At 44.5% G+C, this 23,706-nt stretch overlaps 1 protein-coding gene across 1 annotated transcript in view; it reads left to right on the top strand.

Annotated features, from left to right (window-relative positions):
* The window catches only part of Kcnh1 (potassium voltage-gated channel subfamily H member 1), a 256,799-nt gene that overhangs the window by 389 nt on the left and 232,704 nt on the right, over positions 1–23,706 (top strand). Inside the window, exons 2-6 of the mRNA XM_010613231.2 lie at positions 220–297; positions 1,299–1,422; positions 4,610–4,716; positions 14,089–14,217; positions 21,385–21,503. Coding sequence (XP_010611533.1) covers positions 220–297; positions 1,299–1,422; positions 4,610–4,716; positions 14,089–14,217; positions 21,385–21,503 — 557 coding nt within the window. The remainder of the gene's footprint in view (positions 1–219; positions 298–1,298; positions 1,423–4,609; positions 4,717–14,088; positions 14,218–21,384; positions 21,504–23,706) is intronic.

Raw genomic sequence — 23,706 nt, 5'->3', positions numbered from 1 at the left:
CACGGAACCCCAGGATCTGTTTTTCACGAGGTGGTCTCTGCTTGTAGAGTCTCCACGTGGCTTCTCCAGGAGCACAGCTGAGGGCTTAGAATGCAAAGCAGAAGCCAGTGGCTACTGCTTGGGGCTGGGAGGGGCGCCACATCACCCTCTGCAGCTGAAGCAAATCACGGACACCCAGATTTAAGGGGAGAAGATTGCACAGAGCTTGACTGTGAGGAGGCAGGGCTTCCTGGGGCTGCAGTGCCGTCTCGACTACTTGTAGTGCTGCTTTGACTACACCCACTATCACAGAGACAGGTAAGGTGCTGGTGTCTTCTAAAGGCATGTTTAGAAAATAACAAAGCAAGTGAAAAAGATTTTCACAGAGCAGGCAGAGTCTGGAAGGCGCTGCATTGCTGGGAATGGCTGCTGTTCTCATTAGGGGAGCTCTGGTCTCCCCCTTGAGCGTCACTTCCGGGCTCCGGTGCAGATCCCTCAGCCTGGTGGCACAGGTCCTTCACCCTGCCGGTGTAGACTTTCTCGTTTCCACCACTGGCCTTGGGCCTTCCCGGCACAGATCCTCTACAGGGACTTGCGCGAGGCCCTGCCGTGGGCTCCAGGCCTCTGGTTGGACTCACGGAGGACACTGCCTTGGACTCCAGGCCTGCAGCTGGACTTGTTTGGGACAGTGCCATGGGGTCCAGGCCTTTGGCTGGATTCTTTGGGTCTCTAGTATGTGCACAGATCTCTTGTGCTCCTTTGCACTGACTTTTTGGGTGACTGTTATAAAATAACCCTATAAATTATGTGTCCTGCATGAAATTTGTTCCCTTGCAAACCGATACCCTGTACTCCCCCCTTCTTTGCTTCTCTGAGGTCTTTCCTAGAATGGGCAAATGCAAGGCAAGATCAGTAAAACTAATTTGTATCTTTTGGCCACAGGTCTTACAAGGCTAAGATACTGTACAGTGCCTAGAAGAAATTACTTTTGGGTTTTCTTTTGCGCTTGCTATAGTGCCACTGGAATGAAACAATGGACTAGGCCTTAACTATGTTTCATAGGAATCCAGTGAGTTTCTGCAGGATTCGTGGGCTGGCTGGTTGGTTTAGCATGCCCCCTTTTCTACCTTGTTCTGGGAGTGTAGTGAACTCGGCACTGGCGTTCAGAATGTTTGGTTCTAAAGCACTGACCTTTTGTATTCCTCATACGGCTCTCTTTCTGTTCCAGACTATTTGAAAGGAATGTGGAAATTCCTGGGTTGGGTGACATTACTGTGACACTGTTGAATCTCACATGCTCTTTTTTGTTCTTTTAACAGATACGAATTTTGTGTTGGGGAATGCCCAGATAGTGGACTGGCCCGTTGTGTATAGCAATGATGGATTTTGCAAGCTGTCTGGCTACCACAGGGCAGAAGTGATGCAGAAAAGCAGCACCTGCAGGTATTTACGTCTGGAGTTGTCCGGTGAAGTTTATCCTAGTGTCTTTGGAAAAATAAAATGGCTTATTGTATTTGGGAACTGCCTGTATCTCGTTCAATATTTTTTCAGGAAATTTTATTGCAGTGTCTTTACGAGTTTGTACATGTCCCTCCAACTGGCACATCTGTGGTCAGTAAGATGAGGGAGGGAACGCAGAACAACTCGGGAAACTATTTAATCCGTAAACGTGAACTCAAAAGTTTTTAAGGCTTTAGACTGAATTATATGTGAAAGTTAAAGAATAAAATAAAATGAAAATTTAGATGGTTAATTTAGAAATGATTAGCATTATAGAGAAGAGTAGCCATCATGCTAGAGACGAGGGCCTTGATAGTTTTTCCTCAGCTGAAAAGAGAAGAGAACCAGGATTTTCTAGCTGTGGAGTTGTGCCCTTACCTTTGTGTCCCCATCGGTCTTACCTCTTAGCAAACTGCTGACAGCATAGCCTGTGAGCTCGACAGGTTGTTCATCGAGCAGTACCCTTGGGCTGGGCGTTAGAGAAGTTCTCTGAAAGCATCTTTGAGCATCTTCGAGGTGGCGAGCTGAGCATGCAGCCGGAACCTGCCGTGCATCCCTCTGCAGGGCCCTGGCTCAGCACAGCCTTTGGCTCCTCTCACCTTCTCTTCCCCAGTCTTTTTATTTCCAGTGTTTCGCAAGAAGGGAAATTATTTTTCCCTATCCGCCAAATCAGAAAATGTCCTCCATAAAGGGTGGAGAAGCTTATCTAGCCAGGCATATTCTATTTTCAATTTTAGTATATGTGCTGCCGAAGTGAGCACACATTCCATTTTCAGAAGTAACAGTCTCATTATTAAATCAGCCAAATATTTCTAGTTGTTGAAATGTTCAGAAAATATCTTAATATTCTTAAATTTTATATCCTTAAGACTGAGAAATGGAAAATTGAAGATTTTTTCCTAACTGCTCAAAGGTTTAACACAATAGAATTCTTATTTTGTTTGTGCTGTTTTCCTCTTAAGAGCCTGTATATCTGTCTATTTCTACCTATGTCTCTATCTGTGCTACCCACGTACTGCTCTGCTCACTGTATTCTCTATTGCTCAGGAGCCTCTTATTCACCCTGCATTTTGGACATTGCCATCTCCTAGTAAACTTGTCTCATGGAGCCCAGTGAGCGCTGGGTGCGGTTATGAAGACCCGGCTTTGAGGGGTCTGTGTTACCTGGCGTAGGTACTGCCACTTCATTACATGGTGGTGGCTTATCCAGAAAATTAACGTGGAGAAAGGAGGTAGCCTCTTGTCCTTAGGCAGGAATAATTTTGTCTTGATCTATTCTTGCTTTAAAGGTATTTCAGCAAGCTCAGTTTTCTGTTTTCCTGGTACACAGGTAAAGAGTGTGACCAACAGCTGGTCCTGTATGACATACGCACAAGGCTACCAGCAGGCAATCATTTCTTGCTTGGCTGGGGAGGCGAACAGAATTAAAAGTGCCACTGAGGTCATCAAATCAACAGCTAGAGTCTTTTCTCGAAGTGTCAGAGTTTGGCAGCCTATAGTAAGCCTGAGATGGTTCCAGCTAAGCAGAGTGCTTAACTTGGTGGCTCAACTTTAGATCAGGAATTGCACTTGATGATCTCAGAGGTTCTTTGTAGTTCCGAAATTCTGATTCTGTTGCTCAAGTTATCAAGAAAAAGTCAGATTATATTCAATATGCACTGCCTTAGAAGCTGGGGAGTTACTGTGTGGGGATCCTTGCCACTCCTGTGTGACCTAGGACTGGAGGAGTGGTCTGCTATCCCTTGTTGTTGGTGCCTGAGAGGGGTGGGTAGGAGAGAGCTTGCTGGACCCACAGGCAGCCCTCGGCAGAAAACTGACTGTGCAGCCCCCTTGAGGGACGGCTTTTCTTGTCCGGTACCTGGTTAGTCCAAAGCCATGGCCATTCCATCTAGTTGGGGTTTGTGCTGTTCCTAAAGGGACACACACCTTGGCCTTCAGGATGTATCCATGTGGGGCCCAGGAAAAGGATCCGTCCTGGCAGTTTTCCTGCCTCTGCCGAGAACTGGTGGACAGGTAGAGCTCCAGCGACCCCGCAGTTCTCTCTCGCTCTCTGTCTCATACTCTGATTTCCTCCTTTAGATCATTGTTCCCCAAACATAAGCAGCAGCAGAGGTGTATTAAAAACACGTAGGATTTTATTCTTTGAGAGCTTTTTCAAGATTTGAGCCTCCTACTACATGTGCGCAGTGCACAGTGTTCACAGCCGCATGGAGTCGGTTCACGCAGCACATCCGCGCCCCTCTCTTCACCCTTCCACTTCCCCCTTCTCCCGTCCTCCATCCCCTCTCGGTTCCTTAACACTCAATTCTGTTTCTCTTTGGGGAAGAGGGTAGGCAGAAAAAATTGTTGTGCAGTGGTCGAATCTTCTTTCTTTAGCTATCAGCGTTTAGAGAATCAGATTGCACCTTTTTCTTGTGTGGTCGGTGAATTTTTCTTTGTTTCATTCATTTTGCTAGGAATTGGAAAAAGAAAAAAATCTGTTTCAGATCGACTCGGCCGGTTTTACTGGAGATCTGAGTTGTATTTCTAAAATAAAATAGGATTGTTTCTTCTTTGCTTAAAAGCCTCCCATGGCATCCAGCTACTTTTGGAATAAAGTTTAAATTACTTGGTATGGCTTATAATGCCAGAGTCCCCTCCGTGTCCTGGCCTCTGTGTCACCAGTGTCTGAGTCCCAGGCCTTGAAAGTGCTGCATTCAGGTCTGGAATTGACTGCTTTTCTTAGTGCCTTTGCACCTGTTCATCTTGTGTTTAGAAAGTTCTCATTCCCTATTTTCTTAACTAATTCTTCACACTGTGTGGATCTCCCTTGTCCTTCTGGGAATCCTTCTCTGACCCAGCAGAGGCTCATCTGAGTCTGTTGTCTGCTCCCAACGTGATCCTGCTCATACTGCTCCTGGGTCGACTGTTTTCTAGCGCAAATCACTCATTAGACTATTGGGTGGGGTGGAGGGCAATGTTGGTGTCTTATTTACAGTAATTTAAATTAGTATATATTTTAAAATTCAGTATTTTTGTTTTGTGTGCATGTGTGTCCCACACTGCTGTGTATAGAGCAGATAATTAATAATGTGCTTATCGAGTAATCAGTACTAGCTAATCTAAGTTGAGCTCTTTGGTTGATTTGCAGTTTTATGTATGGGGAGCTGACCGATAAAGACACAATTGAAAAGGTGCGGCAAACTTTTGAGAACTATGAGATGAATTCCTTTGAAATTCTGATGTACAAGAAGAACAGTGAGTATTTAGACCGTTCTGAACCATACCTTTTTGAGTTTGAAGTAAGTAGTATCTCTCTCCACCTCTGTTACTGTCGAGGTTTTTATTCTCGCCCATAAACTAGGTATAGTTGCTTGAAGCCACTGTGTATATTGGGGTAAATATGTGATTGACCATTCTTCCTCATAGGAATGCTTGACCAAGTGCTTGTTACCGAGACTCCTCTCTGTTACTGCCAACAGTTAGGGTTTCTTCTGTTGGGTTACTTATGGTGAGTCTTGTGTCTTAAAGTGGGGTGGTCAGAAATGTTGTCCAATCCATCTTTGTATTTCTCTTCCACAGTCCTCTACAGTAACTCTGGCAGATGCCCACGTGGGAGTTTCTGAGTAACGTATTCCGATAAGCCAGGAGATAGTGTTATTGGCAATGCATCATCAGTTTGGATTTTTGGTGACATTTACTTCCACAAAGTATGCTAATGATGTTTTTAGGTGCATTGCCGTACATCAGTAGAGAACCAGCTTTTCTTTTCAGAGGGTTACTGCCAGATGGAAATTAGACACTCCACTCAGTGTAGGCAGGAGCACTGGCTGTAGCAGCGTCGCTGAGGTGTTGGATATTGCTCTGTTTTTGTTTTGAAATCACTTGTGTTTATAAAGAATCCTGCTCTTTGTATGCATGGCTGATGGGTAGGCTATTGACTCAGTAACTTTTCCAGAGCATCCTGGGAGGTGCACGGGATCAGTGTTGATTTGGTGGCCTTTGGGTCTGAGTGACAATTGGCTCCAGAAAGCAAAGGGCACATCTTGCTTTTATGTAGCCAGAACTGCAGCCCTGTTTTCTTTTTTAAAATTAATTCTGTTAGTATGTTTTAGATTACATAATATTCATCACAGGGAATTTGTACCTGTACATGTCTTAATTATTTTTCCCACTCCCCTCCCCTCCCTTCAACCTCTTTATCTACAAAAGCTTTGCTTTCATTTTTCCTTCTGTTCTTTTTTTTCTTTTCCTTTCCTTCCTTTCCCCTCCTCCTCCCTACTTTCCCTTCTCATTTGAACATTTTCTTCCCATTTCCCAATATCTGCTATGCATTTTGGTCCTAATTTGCCCTTTTGTTTTCTCACACCCAAGAAACAATGTATTTAAACAAGTGTGTCCAGTTTCTTTTACCTAAGAGTGAAGGCACATCCATTTAGCTAGAAATGCGGTGTTTAAACAAATTTGTCTGATTTACCTCACTTAGTAGCATAGTCTCAAGGTACATCCATTTAGAGATGCTGAGGGGTTTTCAGTGGTATAAGCATAGCATGGGATTTCCTCTTAGATGGCTCAGCTAGAGGGAGATAGGATGGAGCTTAGCTGGACGGGAGATAGAGTTGGACTCGCTCTGGTGACAAGGGGATTGTGGCTTGGTCATCAAGAGAGGCCTTTTCGATGTGGATGTCAAGAGGCAGTGGTGGAGGTGGCAAGAAGGACTTTATAGAGACTGCCTCTTGCCTCAGTTTGCCTGACCCGGGGAAGTAGACCCAGCACTTGCTGTTGGGAACGCTTCTCCCATGTGAGGTGACTCCACGTGAGGCTCTGTGTCCTGGTGGGAGCCAGATGTAGAGGAGCTGCCCCCGAGTGTTTGTTGAGTGGCTTTTGAAAAGAACCTGATAGTTAACAAGAAATAAATGAATGCAAGGAAATCACACAAATCCGACAAGGGTCTAGAAACCGGCTGCTTCTATTCAGACAGGAAACTCTAGTCCATGAGGGAAGAGTCCGCCCCGCTGAAACTTTAGAAGGTAAAATGTCACCATCTCAAAGGATGTTTAATTGTATTCCTTAATTTTAAAATTAGTGCACTGTTATTATGGACAGTACACAAAAAGAAAAAATATCACCCAAAAGACTCAGAAATAATACTTTTTGGTGAGTTTACTGAGTTTTTGTCTGAAATTTTGGCATGTGTAAACTCTTTAAAATCACATATTTAATCTTTTATCACATGATATCCTCATCAAATTTCTCATAAATATGATTCAGAAAGAATTTTCTTAGTGCTTCCTCTGTGGCTGGGCATTTATGAGGCTATAAGTTTTTGTTATAAAAAATACTGAGATGAATGTCACAGGTTTTTTGTTGACATTATGAAACCTTTCCTAGAAATTGAGAATTGTTGTATTGCTTGAGACATTTTGCCAAAGAAGCCTTCCAAGTTCCCAAGCAGAAAATGAGTGTCTGACTCATTGTACCTCACTAGCATTGAATAGTTCACTTTTATCAAATGCTGTCCACATTTAATTTTAACAAGTTTTTTAATGCTAATGAGACTGAAATATTTTTGCCCACTTAAATTTACCCTTTAAAATGTTTGGATTTTTCCCATGTTCTGTTTAATTCTAGTGATTTTTCTTAGCAGTTTTTATAAGCTCTTAATAGATTGATTGGATGTTCTTTCTTCCATTGGCCTGCCTTAATATTTTTAAGGACATTCTTTGGTATTTGCAAAGCTTTTCTATTGGTAAGCATCAGTGCTTGCTCTACTATTTGGGGAGCTGGGAGTAATCAGCAAAAGTGTTCATGGTGTGGAATATGAATATTACATATCTTGAAGGATGGATTGTTTGAAAGGTTTCTAAATGTTAGTCTGAACACCTAGTGTTTTATGGTGCTGTGTATCTTGTAATGTTACTCCTCTTGTGTGATTTTTCTTACAGCAGTGACAGTCATCCATGAACTGACCCAGTACATTTTTACATGAGCACTGTTGTGCTAGTCAGTCATCCATTTCTCGAATGAGGAAGTTGAGAAGCACCTGTCCCGAGTGAGAGCAGCCTATCCTGTGAGGGATCCTCCCCCGTGTAAGACCCGATCTGTGGTGTGGCTGGCAGCTCAGCCTTGTGGAAGAGCCCGGGGCGCCTTTAGAGTGGCTCAGCAGCTCCTGTACTCACGGGAGAATTGCTGGCCGGGTACGTACTGGCCACCCATGGTGGACTCTGCACTGGCCAGACACCCTGAGCCTCAGCTGCACAGACAGATGTGGGAAGCCACTTCTCCCTTCGAGGGCCTTACATTCTACTGCGCAGATGAATCTGGCAGCAGCAGTCATGTCCTGCCTGTTTTCTAGAGGCCTATCTTTCAGATTTTGTGGTAGGAGCTGCTCTGTGCAGTGGATATGGATTCTGAATCCCATTCATATTGAAATATATTTTCTCTACTTAAACTTTTTTCTTTTAACTTCTTTTTGACTAGAGGCTTTAAAATCATAGAATGAAAGCTTTTTATGTCTGTTGGAAAGTTCTTCTTACTTGAATAATAAAACCCATTTTTTTTTCCTTTTTGGTGCCATGGGTTGTGTTAAAATATTTATTAGAACATGAAACCATTTTATTTTTATATGCTCTGAGAAGTTAGCATTCCGATTTATTTTCCACAGTGCTTTGTCAGTTGTGCCCACACTGTTTGTCAGATGATCTCGCTCTTCTGATTTGCAATGCCCTTTTCTCTTATGCTAAATTCTCACACAACCCTGGCTTGTGTCTGTCTTATCATTTTCCAGGAACCCTTTGCAGTTTATTAGCAGTGAATTTGGTTAAGATATTTGCCCATTTGGGCCCCCAGTTTGTGATGGGGTTAATGTCACAAGGAACTGGCCCTGTTGTAATTGCTCAATAAATGACAGTGAGTATTTTCACTGTTTGTTTGGGGACAGTCTACTGACTCTTAATGATGGGACCACCTACCATAGTAATTATCTTTTCCTTCCAAAAACTTCAGACATTTCTTGGCCGTGCTTATACTTTTATTGTTTCTATTTGGATTGAATTTCAATTCATCAAGCTCTGAGAAAAACACAGTGGAACATTTGATTGGAATTGCACTAGATTTATATGTTAAGTAGGGAGGTTGAACATCTTGAGAAATTGCATCTCATCTACAAACAACATATCCCTCTCCTTTTGTTTTGGTTGTGTTTTATGCTCTTTGATTACATTGGAGCAGAAGCACTGACTTTTCTGGCTTTCCCCAGCTATGGCCATCTTCAGGCAGAGGTAGCTTCAGAGTTTCATCACATAGTTTGAAATGCATTATTTTTAAAAGTCATTCAAACATCCCTATAAGGTGAGATGGGGTATTTCAATGCTTTTTATGAAAAAATAAAATTTTATATCAAAATAAGAGAATAACAGTTGATACACTGTATCATTATCTTCAAGGCAGCTACTTAGAGTAACTGACCTAAACTGAAAAGATTCCTATGTAAAGAAACATAACACAGAACTTAGTTCATTGAAAATAGTTTTAGTGTGTAAACTAGTATTTCTTTATAAATGAAACAAATTAGCATATATATAGTAAAATATGTTTAAAACAATGAAATATGTAATTTGGGGAATTATTTGAATGCCTTACTTCCTACATCTCTTCTACTTTGCTCTTGTATAGTGTCTGACTTATTTAATATTGTTCTCAAGTTGCATCCGTTTACGTAAGAATCCCTCAAGTTTATCTTTCTTTATGGCTCTATAGTACTCCATTGTGTATAAATACATTTGCCTTAGCTATTCATCTGTTGATGGATATACATACAGATTCAAGATCTAGCTATTATAAATTGTGCTGCTATAAACATGCAGAGAATTGGCCTCTCTGAGCACAGAGAAAGGCCGCACTCAGGGTGACTGCATGTAGCACATTCTAGGGAACACTTAAGACAGCTGAGGCTAAGTTGTTTACCCGAGAACCTACTAAGGATATTGGAAAGCAGATGAATCTTGTGTTACTTTAATTGTTTGTGCCCATGTTCAGTGAATAGAGGTGAGATGAGCCAGGTGTGGGGGGTTCCTCTACTGACTAAGAGGCAACCCCCCACATTCAGCTGACTGTGAGTCTCTCTGTCATTTGTCCTTGTTCACCCTGGGCCAGGAGAACAAAGTAGTGGTCCAGGGCCTGTCATGGACAGGGTTGGCCACAGTTGGTGCCTGGAACAGGGACCCCAGAGCAGGGATCGTCCACATGTGCCTGTAACATGATTTTCAGTCTTCTAAATGGGAAATTTAGAAGGAAGGAAGACAAGAATAGCTTTAAACAACTAGGTTGCAGTGTTATTCACGTTTTAAATTGCTGTGGGCAATACAGAATAAGCAGGGAAGGGCTCAAGCTCCGAGCTGGGGACTCCAGATGAGACATCCCACTACCCTCTCCTGGTCCAGTCACACTTTCTGCACTTCTCCTTTGTTGTGATAAAGTTGTACCCACAGCAGCCGTGTGTTTCCTGGGCAGGTTGCCATGCCTGAGTGTAGTTTCTGGGCCTATCAGAGTGGATCATACCACACAGCCTTTCTCAAGAGCCAGTCAACATGGCCAGATCTGTTCTCTTGTAGCCTGGACGCCCAGAGGCCTGGTTACAGAGAGGAAGCCTGGGGTAGGAGGAAGACTGATGGAGACCAAAAATGCTGCCCTTCATCTGCCCTGTTTCATTGTCTGGCTGCCAGGGTGGAGGAACCCCAAGGCCAAGTAAGGCTGTGAGGAGCTACCCTGCAGGGGATGAGAATTGGACGGACCAGGAAGAGGCGCTTGGCTTCACCTGAGCATCTTCCTTCCATCAGCCGCGGCTTCGGCTGTCTCGAGGGTGGTCAGATGCTTTGGGGCTCATGGGCTTGCATGTGCATCTTTCTGTAAAAAGTGTTTATCATTGACCTTTTGTCCTTTTTGCAGAAACGGCACCAAATGCTTGCTTTTCTTGGTTTTTCCACAGTAGTGGTAGTGGGTGAAGAGGCAGTTTTAATTGCCTCTTCCTGACTTTGCCTGTGTGTATGTGAATGTTTGTACATTTGTCTCTCTAGTATCTCAATGAAATGGGTCCTTCTCCAGAATCTGCACCTGGAGAAGGGACCCTGGAGGTCACCTGCCTTGGCCTCTGCTGGTAGGAAGGAGTTCACTTTTGTAGAGTGAGACTCGGAGTAACAGATATTTCATTAGATTAAAGTGCTTAGCTGTCACAAGGAAAGAGTTGGAATGACTGGTCTGTGCTGCTGAGGAAGGACTTGCATCCTTTTCTGGAAGAATTCTAGAAATGGAAATTTATGTCATTGCACTTGCCTTCCTAGATAGTTTGGGTGGTGATAACTTGGCATTAGAGGCAGGTCTAAGACAGTAGACCCTGGGAGTAGGATTTACACCTGTGAAAATGGGCAAGTTTGCTGGAGCACCCACCTTGCCAAGGCAGTGCAGAACTCTGTGATGTCACCCCCTGGGGTGGAGCAATGAGATGGCCTCATGGGACCCCGTACACAACCCTAATTAAGGAGCATGAGGGTGGGGTACACGGGCACAAGACAGAGCAAGTAGCTCTGTCCTTGGCCTGGATTATGATTTTTTTTTTTTTTTTTTGTACCGGGGATTGAACTCGGGAGCTTGGAAAGCAGTGGGGCAGAGCCACTGAGCTAACTCCCCACCCTGGGTTATGATCTGTTTAAGGACTCGCTCTGCAGTTGTTAAGGTTTTCTTGGTGGGGACAGTGTATGCCACTTTCCTTCCTTGTCTATGATCAGAACAAATTGAAATCTAGGAATTTGGCCAAAAGAGTTAAAATAACAACTTAATGACAAAGCTGATCCTGACCCTGTAGTGTATATCTGTGGGCAAGTTTCTAAAAGTAAACCACACAGTCAGATAGACTCACCCACCTGTCACAGGTAGCACTGGAGATCTGCGGGCCTCTCCTCCCAATAGCCATCACCCCTGCCCTTTGCTTTTCCTTCCTGCCATTTGTAGCATGGGGAAGAAAAGCAGAGAAGAGACTGAGCTGCCCATGTCTAGCTCTTGGGTCCTAAATTACCATCCCAGGGAAAAGTCATGTGTGTTACATGAAAAGGTGTCCCTCCACAAAACTCTAGTTCAGGGAAAAAGAAGTTCCTGGTCTCAACAAGCACCAGTAATCAGCTCAAGATGAACTCTAAGGCAGTACATGCCAGCTTAATAAACTTTAGGTACAAGATATATATTTAGATAGGCAATTATAGGCTGCTCTATGTTTAGTCAGGGAACATTAAACTGGCACAGCTTGTTGGAGATTAAACACACAGTATCAATTGACCTGTTGATACCGCAGGGTTCAGGGTGTGCCTGAACTGGAGAAAAATGAGAAAGGCCTCCCAGTATGACTAATAGGGTTGCTTTGAAGATCTCGGAGGTGTGGGTTGGCATCACCAACCCAGGAGTTGGAACATGGGATTCAATGGTTCAGGCCCAGCTCAACGAGCTCCCAGGCGTAGCTGGGCCAGGATGGTGCAGTGCAGTGGTGCAAGGCTCCAGCAGTATGTGGTTCCCTGTGTCAGGCACGCGAATGAGTCTGCTGTCTGTGGATTGACTACTGGTTAAATAAATCACTGTTTTCTGGCTTCCCTCTGAACAAGAACTGCTTAAGTGTTTTTCTTTTGGCTGCCAAAAAAAAAAAAAAATGCCTTTTCCGACTTGCTTGCTTTTTGTCTCACCAGTTAGGATATGCTGTATCCTTTCCTTTGAGATTTCTGCTGCTTAAGTGAAAATGCTTTAAAATCTCACAGATTCTGAGGAGGGAATTGGGAGAAAGAGTAACACAGGCTTTCCAAAGACTGTGGATATTTCTTTCTTTCTTTCTTTTTTAGACAGTGGATATTTCAAAGGTCATGTTTTTCTTGATTTTGAAACACTATGACTTTTTGCGGTGTATTTTTCTTTCAAAACATATTTTTCTTAGTGAGATGTTACAGTCTGTTGGTTTTCTCAGAGCATCCTTAACTGGGCAGCTGAAAATCGTGCAAAGAGAAAATGAAAAGGTTAAAATTATCTGTAGATGAATACACAAATGATTGAAATTTAAAGAGAATATATTTCCTTTTGATCTATTTGCTGCCTGTTTGTACATTTTAGCGTTATTCATACTTAAATATGAGTAAGTAGTAAATCCAGACCTGTAAATTAGTTATTGGTAAGGCAGATTGGCTAATTAGAGTTTGATTTTATGTTGTGTGTCTGTCCTGTTGTATTATAGAGTTTGATGTGATTACAGGCAGATACCCAGAGGTCCCTGTATTTTCATCTCAGACTCAGTGACTTCTCTGCTCTGTATATCAGCATAAAATGATCTAATGAAGTGCTGAGCATGCAGATAGCACTCCAATACTTCAACAGCTTTGGGAAACACTGATTTTAACATGAGGGTGGTTATAAAATAGTATATGTTAGGTAGGCAAGTTAGTTACTGAGGTCTTTTCATATGCCAGGTGCTATTTTAGGAACTGAAATACAAGAGCTAGGTAGGGAAGAGTGTGTCATGAATTTGTGTCGTGGCATAGCTTGGTACTTCTCACTGTGGTGTCTTCTGTGGATTGAAAACAATGTGAGGGGCAGAGGATCACTGTGCAGCTGTTTGACCAGCGGTGCCTGAGTGGGAGTCCTTTGTACGAACTCGGCTGAGCTCTGCCGAATCCCTTCTGTGGCTGTGGACAGTGGTTAGGAAGTGACCACTCATCCCCGATTTAACTCAGGAGCAAGGTTGAAGTTGAAATCTTCATTGAGCTTCCTAAGACACTAAAGTGATGCAGGCACCCCAGGGTCCTCCCTTTCTGGGAGCCTCTCCTGGGGAATCACTGGCAACCCTTGACTTCTTCAGTGTCTTGCCATTTGCCATTGTACTGGACATTTTGCATTTTTATTTTGGGGAGAGGGACTTGGAAATACAGTTTCTGGCTCATGTTTGCCTGAGCATGTGAACAAGCAGTATCTTGACACGAGGGCCGTGTGACAAGGACAGCACTTGAAATTTGAGTTTAGATGGTCTGTTGGCCATGGCTGGCAGTGAGAATTTTGGTTCACATTTTTTTACACCTCCAATATATCATTTTTATTATCATCTAAAAATTGTTATCTACTTTTTCTAAAAAATTGTGCAACTTTGCAGGAGCTCTTACCAAGATTTCCTCGGTGTTCTAATAGATAGAGCTCCCTGTTTCAAATTTTCGACAAGGCATTGTTTACAAATAAAAACCCTGAATACTAATGATTGTTGGCCCATACTCTTTACTATCCACCATGTGAGCTAAGTAAGGTAAGTCTTGGTTTCGGTACTTGAGTTCTTTCATAAGATCAGGTGGGATTTTCAGCCTATTTCCTATTTTAAAAGGACTAAGAGACCTGCATTTACAAAATTGCTTCAGTAGAAGAAAATCCTCACTGAGTGGTTACTGTAAAACGTTTTATCCCAGCGAGAACAAAATTAGTGGTGTAATATGTTGGCACCTGAAGGAACAAGACCATTTAAAAAATGAATTAATATTTTTACCTATTTGTTCCCAAGCCTTTGCTTCCATAGCCCCTCACACGAGAACGAAATAACCAAGCTCTTAATATTCTTTTCAGGGACACCTGTGTGGTTCTTTGTGAAAATTGCTCCGATTCGAAATGAACAGGATAAAGTGGTTTTATTTCTCTGCACTTTCAGTGACATAACTGCTTTCAAACAGCCAATTGAGGATGATTCATGTAAAGGTTTGTGATTCTGATTTGTATAATGCATTTCTACTTCTTTTTCTGCCTTGAGTGTCATTTTGCTTCAGAGATGTTGAGGTTGCCAAGCCCATCTTTGCACAGAGATCAAGATTTAAATTTTAATTTGGGGTGGGTAAAGTACTGCAGCATTCTGGAAAGTATTGCGGTAAGAGAGAGAGAGAAGCTTTGTTTCGCAAAGCATTTAGTCCTACTTTTTTTTTTTTTGGTACTGGGGACTGAACTCAGGACCTTTTGCTTGTGAGGCAGCGGAACCACTGAGCTAAATCCCCAGCCCTAGTCATACATTTTTAAATTCACCTTTTCTTATTATTGTTAGACAAAAGCAGCTGGACAAATCTGATATCATCTCAGTCTTTTCAGATTTTCACATGACAAATGTTACCCAAGTGAGACAGTACATATTCGTCAGGTTTCTGTACAAACTTCCTTCAGTTTGACTGAGTTCCAGCATTTCGGGATTGTTAGAGCAGACATCAGTACATTAGTACATCTGTACCTCTGTGGTTTATTGAATTAATTTTGTGGTTAGTTAATTCATTTCAGCATGTGGCTTTATGGTGAGGCTCGGGCCCTGAGTAACCTCTCCAAAAGGGTCCTTTAGTCAGCTTTGTGACCCCAGATGTTAGTCACATTATCCTTGTGTATTGTTAGAGTAGCACTGGAGACCTCAGAAAAGAGAGTGCAGGGTTCCTGGAACAGCTTTACCCCTGGAGAGGTCCAGCCCAGGCTCTGCGCGAAAGTTGGTGGGCTCTGTCCGAGTTTGGAGGTGAGGATCGGAGCACCTCTGCTTCAGCCCTGTCCACGGCTTGCCCTCAGGAGTGCCGACAGCTGTCCTGTACTGTAGGCCTCCCTGGCTCTGAGGCTGAATTCCCAGCTCTACCCAAGAAATCTGTTCCTGTGGCTTCCTGAGATGCAGCAGAGGGATGAGTGTAGAGCCCAGTCATGTGTTTTTCTGGATGTGACAAAAGCTTGGTTACTAAGTGGGTGTGACAGGAGGGAATCAAATCTTTGTGTGGATGCCATTTTCAGGGTCTGTGTCCTCAGAGTGTGAGACTCGGCCGTATGTGGATACACATGACGAGGTTCAGAGCAGGGTGTTTTGTGTACCAGTGGACCATTTCAAAAAAATAAGTCAAGTCAACTTGAGCCCACTGTTTGGTCTCAGGACTGTAGCAGATGCAGTCTCTCTGCCCACCCGTGTCTCCTGAACTCTTCCTCTTGTACATCTGGGACTGCACAGTCCTCAGTGGAGCAGGTATTGTGTGGCACAGACTTACTGTCATCACGTACTGTGTAGAAAGCCTGTTTGCACTGTTAACCTAATTCATAAATAACATTTTGAAGATATTTTGACACTTATTTTTGCAAATCTTGGTTTAAAAATTTTAAATCGGGGATTTGGCCCATTCAGAAGGCTTGCTTTTCATTATTGCTGGAGCATTTTGAACTAATATGTTGGTAGGAAAGCCTTATCTTTACAGAGAATGATCCTCACTGCCGTGTGTCTGTTTGATGCTCATGGAACCTGAGAAGAGATAAATCAGAGTGATACAGCAAAATTGACCCAAGTTTATTTTCCGGATGTAATGTGCTCCACTTCATTGAACCACCCAGCCATGCATTTGTACAGATGAGATGATGAGAATTTCGGTACAGATGTATCACACGCAACCACCCGCCGTAGTCCCTGTTAGCCACGGCATTCTTTTGTCAGGGAAATGACCTGAAGCCAGGCACGGTGGTGCACACCTCCTGGGGCTCGGAGGCGGAGAGAGGAGGATCGCCCCAAGTTCAAGGCCATCCTGGGCTGCAGAGCGAGTTCAAGGCCAGTGGGACTGCATAGCAAGGCATCGTCTCAAACTAAAAAAAGGAAAGAAATGAAAAGCACGAGTAACATGTGACTTCATTTGTAAAACATTTAGAAAGCCCCCCCCCGCCGTGGATCACCCTTAATCCCAGCTGTGTCCAGACCTCACTTGTCATGTCACCATGCCCCTGGCCCACTCCTGTTTGGCGACCTGCTTAGGCAAAGTCGGGTTTTATGATTGTCTGTGATGGAAGAGCCTGATAATTCGCTGGGCCTTGTTAGCTCTGAGTCTATAAACTTCAGTTTAGGCTACAAGCGTGAAATCCACATGGAAAATATGCTGCCGTGAGGCGGGATGGTTCTGGCTCGCTGTTTCTTCTTGCATGTGCTCTTACTGGTTCATTTCTAGCCGACCTGGCTGGTTTTTCCGCACAGCACCAGAGTTGAGTCTTGCTGACCCAGGCTCGTTCAGGATTCACTTTGGATAGGAAGTGGGAGGGCGGGTCATAATCTAAAACCCCAGACCATTCCCAAATGATCACTTTTGGGCATGGTCACAAGAGATGCTTTTCCTCCATGAGATTAGTCTTTGAAGTCAGTTATACTTTAAGGTTACTTTGTTTTTTCTCTTCTTGCCTCAATTGGGGGCAGGGCAGGGTGGGTGCTTCTTGATAGTTCCCAGGTTTAGTCAAACATTTCCCCAAAATCATCTGTAAAGGGGTAAATCATGGGGCAGTTGCGTGGAGAGTGTTCTAGCGCAGACAGGAAGTCAGATGCTCTCACACAGCGCCTCAGGTGCTGGGACTGTGCCCGGAGCCCCTGCTCTTCCGTAGGCCCGTCAGATTTTCTAAGAGCTCCTTGGCCTGACTTCATCTTCACTTTGCTGCTTTTATATACAGAGAGAGAGAGAGAGAGAGAGAGAGAGACACAAACTCCTTCCCTTACTCTCTAGTGGCGTACATGGCTGGCAGAGACAGGAGGGCAGTCTAGGCTTGTTGTGTGACAGCAGGGGACTTCATGGCTGAAACGAGACTGTCGTGCTCCAGGAGTTCCATTCACGCCTCATGTCCTGCTGCTTTTTTAGTGTGGATTATTGGGAGTGGGCTGCAGGAAAGTTTTCTCTAACGAGCTGAGAGGCTTGGGCAGTTGGGTAGAGGAGAAGTGGAGTGTAAGGCTCTGAGCTTTCCTTCTACATTGCTCACCAGAGAATGAGTCACCCCTCTTGTCTGGCTCTCATCTCACTACATGATCTCCTATTAAAGGAACAGATTCGTTTTCAAAGATCTGTGTGTTTACTTCTACATTTGGAACTTGAACTTGAGCTAAATGAAGATAACAAAAGGAATGGAGAACTCCAGGGGGCATTTTGAAGGGCCAAAGATCTAGAATACTCAAGGATGAGGGCCCTGGAAAGCGTTTATGGTTGTCAGTCCCTCTCCAACCTTCTTGTGGTGTATCTATGAGGCAGTCTTGGGAAAGACACAGAATAGCAGACACAAGTCACAGCCTCCCCCGCTCCAGTACTAGCGTTTTATCTCCTTTAGGGTGATGGGAAGGTAGTGAGTTAGTGTCTGCTATTTGGAAAGCTGTCTTCCTGTTTGTGCATGTTGGTAGGGCCGAGATGGTGGAGAGACCCGAGGATGCTTGGGCCATGGCTCATGCTGACCACCCCTCTGCTCCTGTGTGTCCACTGTTCTTTGATGGATTTTGGTTAGGACGTCAGTTCCGCAGTGCAGTCTGTGACATAGTATCTGAGGACCGGTCTGGCCTTCGTCTTTCCTGGTATCCTCAGAGGAGGTGGAATTCTTTCTCATCCCAGAAAAATCTCTTCTATCCTAGAGAGGACACAAAGAGGCCTAGTGGGTTGGGTCATCCAGGTTGAAACCCAGCAGCCACTGTGGAGGGATGGTAAAGGGGAGGAGTGTGCTTCCTGAGGATGGGAGAAAGGACTCTAGCTGGTCGTCAGGTTGCACGCTATGCTCCTTCTGTCTTTTCCTTTCTTCCTTGTCCATTCCTGCTCACCCTCTTTTTTTCCCCAGTCATGTGATGCTTTCCACCTCCCTGTGGTGGCACCCACAGTCTTCCTGTGACCAACTTCATAACACCTGATGCCTGGAAGAACCCTGGCCTAGGACTTTTTTCACCTGAGCTCAGTTCAGTGTTGAATTCAGGGATGGGGTATAATTGGAGGAGTGGGTTCAGAAATGCCCGCAAAGAGGGAGTCACAGAAGTACTTCTTAAAAGTTAAAAGAACTGGTGAAATGGGTTGCCTATCCTTTGGCTTTATCTTTTGGAGGCCCACACAAAACTAGGGCAATGAGAGGGGAAATACTGTTCTACATTTACTCAATACATGCTTTTGAGTATCTTGGGTGTCTGGCCTTAGGCTAGGCAGTGGTCTTAAGGAAATGCTGTCCATTGGACACTGCTTGAGAGATGGGCAGGCAGGTAGACAAGTACAACAAAGATAACAGTGATCTAATAGAAGTCTGTCTGAGGCACCTGGGGGCTCCTGGGAGGGACTGGGCAGTTCTGCTGTGGGCAGGAAAGTATCTGGGAAAGGCTTTCTTGGAGGAGGGGGATTTGTCAGCTGCCTTATTTTCCTGTGTAACTTGACTGTCTGGCTTTCTTTCGGTGAGATCACCTGAGCAGGGTTCTCACTGGGCCGTCACCTCCCAACTGGACAATAAGAGACTCACTTTTTGTAGCAGTGGTTTCCCTATGGCTCTGCTAAGAGGGCTCTCTTGGTCTGACTTGGATATATTTTGTCCTCTTGTGTTTTTAGTGTCATTGAGTGACTGTCACCCCAATCACCTAAACCAGAAATTCAGGGTTGCCTCTTCTCTTCTACAGCTAATGTTTACCGAGTTCTACTGATGTTGCCTCTGTTGCTGCCATTGTGTGCCCTCGTGCCCTCGTGCCCTCATCCGCTGACCCAGGCCTGCATGGTCTCTTGTTTGGAGTGCTCACTCCTTTATGTCAGATTCTTTTTTTTTTTCAGCCTTTTATCCATTTTGGCTCTGTCCTGCTGGAATGCAATTCAGTGATTGTAACCTTCTCTCCTGCATACTTAAATTCCTTCAGCGGTTCCCCGTGGGCTTTGGGATGAAGTTCAGATTTCTGAACTTACTTCTGGGTTCTTGCTGCCTGTGTTCTTCCTGACGTCCTCTTTAGTGTCACTTCACCCCACTCTGTGACCTCCTGTCTCCTGTAAGCCATGGCCTTCCATCCAGCGCTTGGAGTGTCCTGCTCTTCACTGGCGTATTACCCTGTTGTTGTCATTATTTTGCCTTTGTAGGTGCTGTCCATCTGTGTGGACCCCACCTGGCTCCTACTCATCTTTCAGAGTTTTGCTCTCATGTCTCCTCTCCCCAAATCCTTGCCTGGCTGCTCAGCCTGGATGGGAGCCTTCCCTCACACTCTTGGCCATAGTGTTCTGCCATAGTCTCTGCCATTGAACGTTGTCAGTCTTCCCTACTAGAGTGTAGGCTCTCTGAGGCCAGAGCCTGTGTCTTCTTCATTTTTGTAACCCCAGTTGCCTAGCTCTGTGCCTGGTACGTAGTAGTTCTATTTTTAGAATCAATGCATGAATGAAGAAATCTGTTCTTTCGTGTGGCTCGGCCTCTGTCCATAGTCAAGCAAGAACGAGATGGCTTGGGAACTGGGGAGAGAATTTTCTTCTGCCCATCCCAAGTACAGCGTGATGGGGAAATTTCACACTGCCTGCCTGTTTCCCATCCAGCATGCGTGTATGTTTCCATGTTCTCTACTCAGCTGAGAGCCAGCTCCTTTGAGAGAGGTAGTCTTAGAAAACTGGGTGTAAGCCAGAGAGCAAGGCCAGGCTGAGCCCAGAGAAATGCTCAGTGGTCCAGAAACCCCCAAGCTCCCTGTCTAGGTGTGCACCTTGCCTTCTCCCTCTCACCAGTGTTTCCATAATGGAGGTTGCCGTGGTAGCGATGGTGCTGCGCTGGGGCTTACTGATGTTTGCAGGTACAGCTGTTTTCTACCTGAATAGAAATACAGTTTTTGTTCCTCTTGAAAACCTTGGCTGAATTCAGTTCCAGCTTTGTTTTGAGTTGAAGGAAAGCCTGACTCTGAAAGTGATTAAAAACTAAGCCTAGTCCATGGTTCTTACAAACACGGCTCAGAGAGTGCTCACACGTGGGGAGATGTCGAAGGCCCTGTGGAATCTGGGCTGCCCCTTCCCCGCCTGTTCACGTTAACAGGGCTTCCACAGCCATGTGCTGCAAACACCTTCCAAGGTGCCCCATGGTCCTCTGTCACTGCTGCATGGCGCGAGGGGAGATGCAGGTGCCACTAGCTTTTAAACGAGGGCAGCCTTTCTGGAATGGGGTTTGTTAAAAAGCTGACTTGGTGATCTTGTTGTGTTGGCCAAACTTTATCTAGATCATGATTTATAAAGGTTGCACCAAAAGAGGCCATTCTGTCCTTTGAATTCAAAGGCTAAAATTTAGAAGATGAGATTTCTGCTGCAAGGCACTGAATATTGGAAACTCCACAGGATAAAACATAAAATCGCTGTCATGTAACAATAGTTTCATGCTCTGTTTATTTGCTGTCCACCTCCCATCCAGGTGTTTGGAACTCCTGAAACCTAAGCCTGGCCTTGAGAAGCCTGATAGCCTTTCTGGGTCTCATGGGCCAGTGGCCATGGTCCTGACTTTCTCACACATGGGGCCTGGCTATTGGCATGGATAGTTGTCTATGGGGGCCATTGAGAGCACTACAGATAGCTTAGACTTCTTAGAATTTTAACAAAGACCTGTTAGCAGCCATCCTTCCCCTTCTCCAAGCAGACCATAATCAGCCAGTGCTTTTTCCTCATCTACCCAGGATCTGAATTAACTTTCTTGGGTCTATTTAAACCCAAACCAGCTCTTTCTGAAAGGTCAAACACCTTGAGCACTGGAAACAGTCTGAGGCAAGTCAGCAAATCAGAGAAACCTCTCAGTTACCTGGTGTGAGTCTCTAGAAAAGCCTTGGTCCAGAGTGGAGCCATCAGAACTGTAGACTCTTTCTCATTATCTAGGTGCTCTGAGCTTCCCTGTTTGGAAAAAGGCACTAAAACTCGCCCTACCTCCTTCCTAGAGCTATGATTAGGAGGAAGTGCGAGAGGGTGGGAAAAGTAAATTGCTGCACAAGTTCGGGTGGGTAAAGGTGTTCTTCCGGGCAGCAAGTCTCACTGGCAGTGTTTGCGGGTGACTTAGGAGGCCTCTTGGGAGCAGGGTGTCCTCCTCCTGACTGTAGGAGTGTTGAGGTGACTGTCCCTGCTGCTTTGCGATGTGGCTCACCCTGTCTTTTGCTCTCACATGCTTCAGGCTGGGGAAAGTTTGCGCGGCTGACCAGAGCACTGACGAGCAGCAGGGGCGTGTTGCAGCAGTTGGCTCCCAGTGTACAGAAGGGCGAGAACGTCCACAAGCACTCCCGCCTGGCAGAGGTAAGACAGCAGTGCACGGGAAAGCAGATGGCAATGCTGGCTTGGAAGGGGCCAGTAGGACCCCTGGACCCCTATCTCGGTTGGGCTGCACGATGTGTAACTTGGGGTGACATTTTTTGAGCTTATACTTTCACATATATAAAAGAGACATATATAATAGAGAAAGCTCTATTCCAGCTTGCACTAGATTATAGGTGTCCGTTAACTTTAAGGGAATAGAAGGGTGCTAGAAGTTCTTCCTCTATTGTACACGAAGGAGTTTTTACTTCTAAACCATAAACATTTTTGTTGTTTGAGCAGTAAATACTATTACAGGAAAATAAGATACAGGAATTGAGAAGAAAATAAAAGTTTCCTGTAATCCCACTGATCACGCAGCCTTGTTATATTTATTGTGTGCTTTTAACTTTTTGTTGCATTTTTTCCCCAAATACTATTTTTTACATGTTAATGTTGGTTGTGGAGATGCACTGAAGAATGAATGTGCCCAATGAATGAGATTGAGTTTGCTCCTTTTATATAATTGTCAACCTCTTTCCAGATTAATAAATATGCTTAGAATTATTGATGTTTTTATAACTTTTGTAGTTAGGAAAAATTAATGTGGCGGTGGTACTGTCCCCTTGCTAGGGCAAACAAGGAGGTGTTTTATCAAGCTTACTGCACATAGGTCACTATAAGCTGGCACTGGAGGTGCCTGGTCGCGTTTTTCCCAGTGGTACCTGGGAGGGCTCAGCTGGGGCCACTAAACCCTCCACACAGCAAACTGCTATCTTCTCTGAATGTGACGACGTGAGCTGTCTCTGCCCTCAGTCCATGGTTGGCAGGTGGGACCCTTTCTGGCATGACTTCTTGCGCCCACTGCACTGAGTGAGAATTCTCTGGCTTGAAACGGCAACAGTGGGTGCTCCGTGCACTTGCAGTGACTATTAGGTGAATTAAGTGTACGAGTCCAAGCAGCAGCAGTAGCCACTGCCAGGAGCTTCCCCTGCAGTGGGATGAGGAGCGTTCATTTGTACCATGTTAGAGAAGGGAGATGTTTGGATGATGGCAACATCATAATCGTTTCTTGTCATGACGTGGGCTTGGCTACAGATAGAAAGAATCCTAAAAGGAACCTTTCCAGTGCAAGCCTTTGCGTTCCCTGCTCCTACTGGTGGTTAACAGAGTAACCTTGCCTGCTTCTCTGCTTCTCTCATCCAGCTGCAGTGGCCGCCTTGCTGCCCTCTGTATGTCTGTAGTAAGCTTGTTCTTCCACGACACAGCTGTGTGACAACTCCTTCGAGCCTTTCCTCAGTGTCATTTTCTCTACGTATGTAACTACCTGTGGCAGTCGGGATTCTGCAGAGAGGAATAGCTAGGATGTTTATATAGGAAGAGATTTATTGCAAGGCTTACGTGATTGGGGTTGGCTCCCTAAGTCTAAAATTCATAGAGCAGGTTGGCAGACTGGAAACTCTTGGGAAATGCCGATGCTGAAATCCGTTGGTGAATTTCTTTTTCTTCTGCAAAACCTCAGTTCTGCTTTTGCAGCCCTTCATCTGATTGGATGAAGTCCACTGAGAGTATAGAGGATATTTTTGTTTCCCCAAAGGTCAACCGATTTTGGATGTTCATCACATCTGAAAAATATGTGTGTGAACATTTACATTAGTGTTTGCTTGATAACTCAGTACCATGGCCCAGCCAAGTTAAAAGCTACTATAGTTCATTCTTTGCTGACTTGGTACCCATATGCATTTCCTAAAGCTGCAATCTTCAGTTAAGAACAATGAAGTAATGCTTGTGCCTTGATACAGGTGTCTTACGTACGACAGAAAATGTGGCAGCCCTTTCCCTGGAAGAGAATGCAAAGTCCTCTGTGTCACCCCTCTCCTCCAAGACCTATAATGTAAACCCCGTGGTATAGATGGACTGTTATCCATGCATCTTAAGTCATGTGCTAAGGGGATCAAAAAGGGAAGCAAGTCATGATACAGCAAATCGAGGGAAAAATACAACTCCCAGTCCTCTTCTTACTCTGTCCTGTTTTTTCAACTTAATGTCATCAAATGTACTATACAGATTACTTATTTATTCTATTTGTTGTTCACTGATAAAATCCCAAAACATTCAGAACAATGTCTGGCATATAGTGAGTACTCTCAATAGTGTTTGTTTTATTTTATTTTTAATTGATTGAAAGGAAAATTATATATATATA

The sequence above is a fragment of the Fukomys damarensis genome, unplaced genomic scaffold (assembly GCF_012274545.1).
Source record: "Fukomys damarensis isolate Sample0158 unplaced genomic scaffold, DMR_v1.0_HiC HiC_scaffold_11, whole genome shotgun sequence".
Taxonomy (NCBI): domain Eukaryota; kingdom Metazoa; phylum Chordata; class Mammalia; order Rodentia; family Bathyergidae; genus Fukomys; species Fukomys damarensis.
This window is presented reverse-complemented; position numbering and strand designations above follow the sequence as displayed.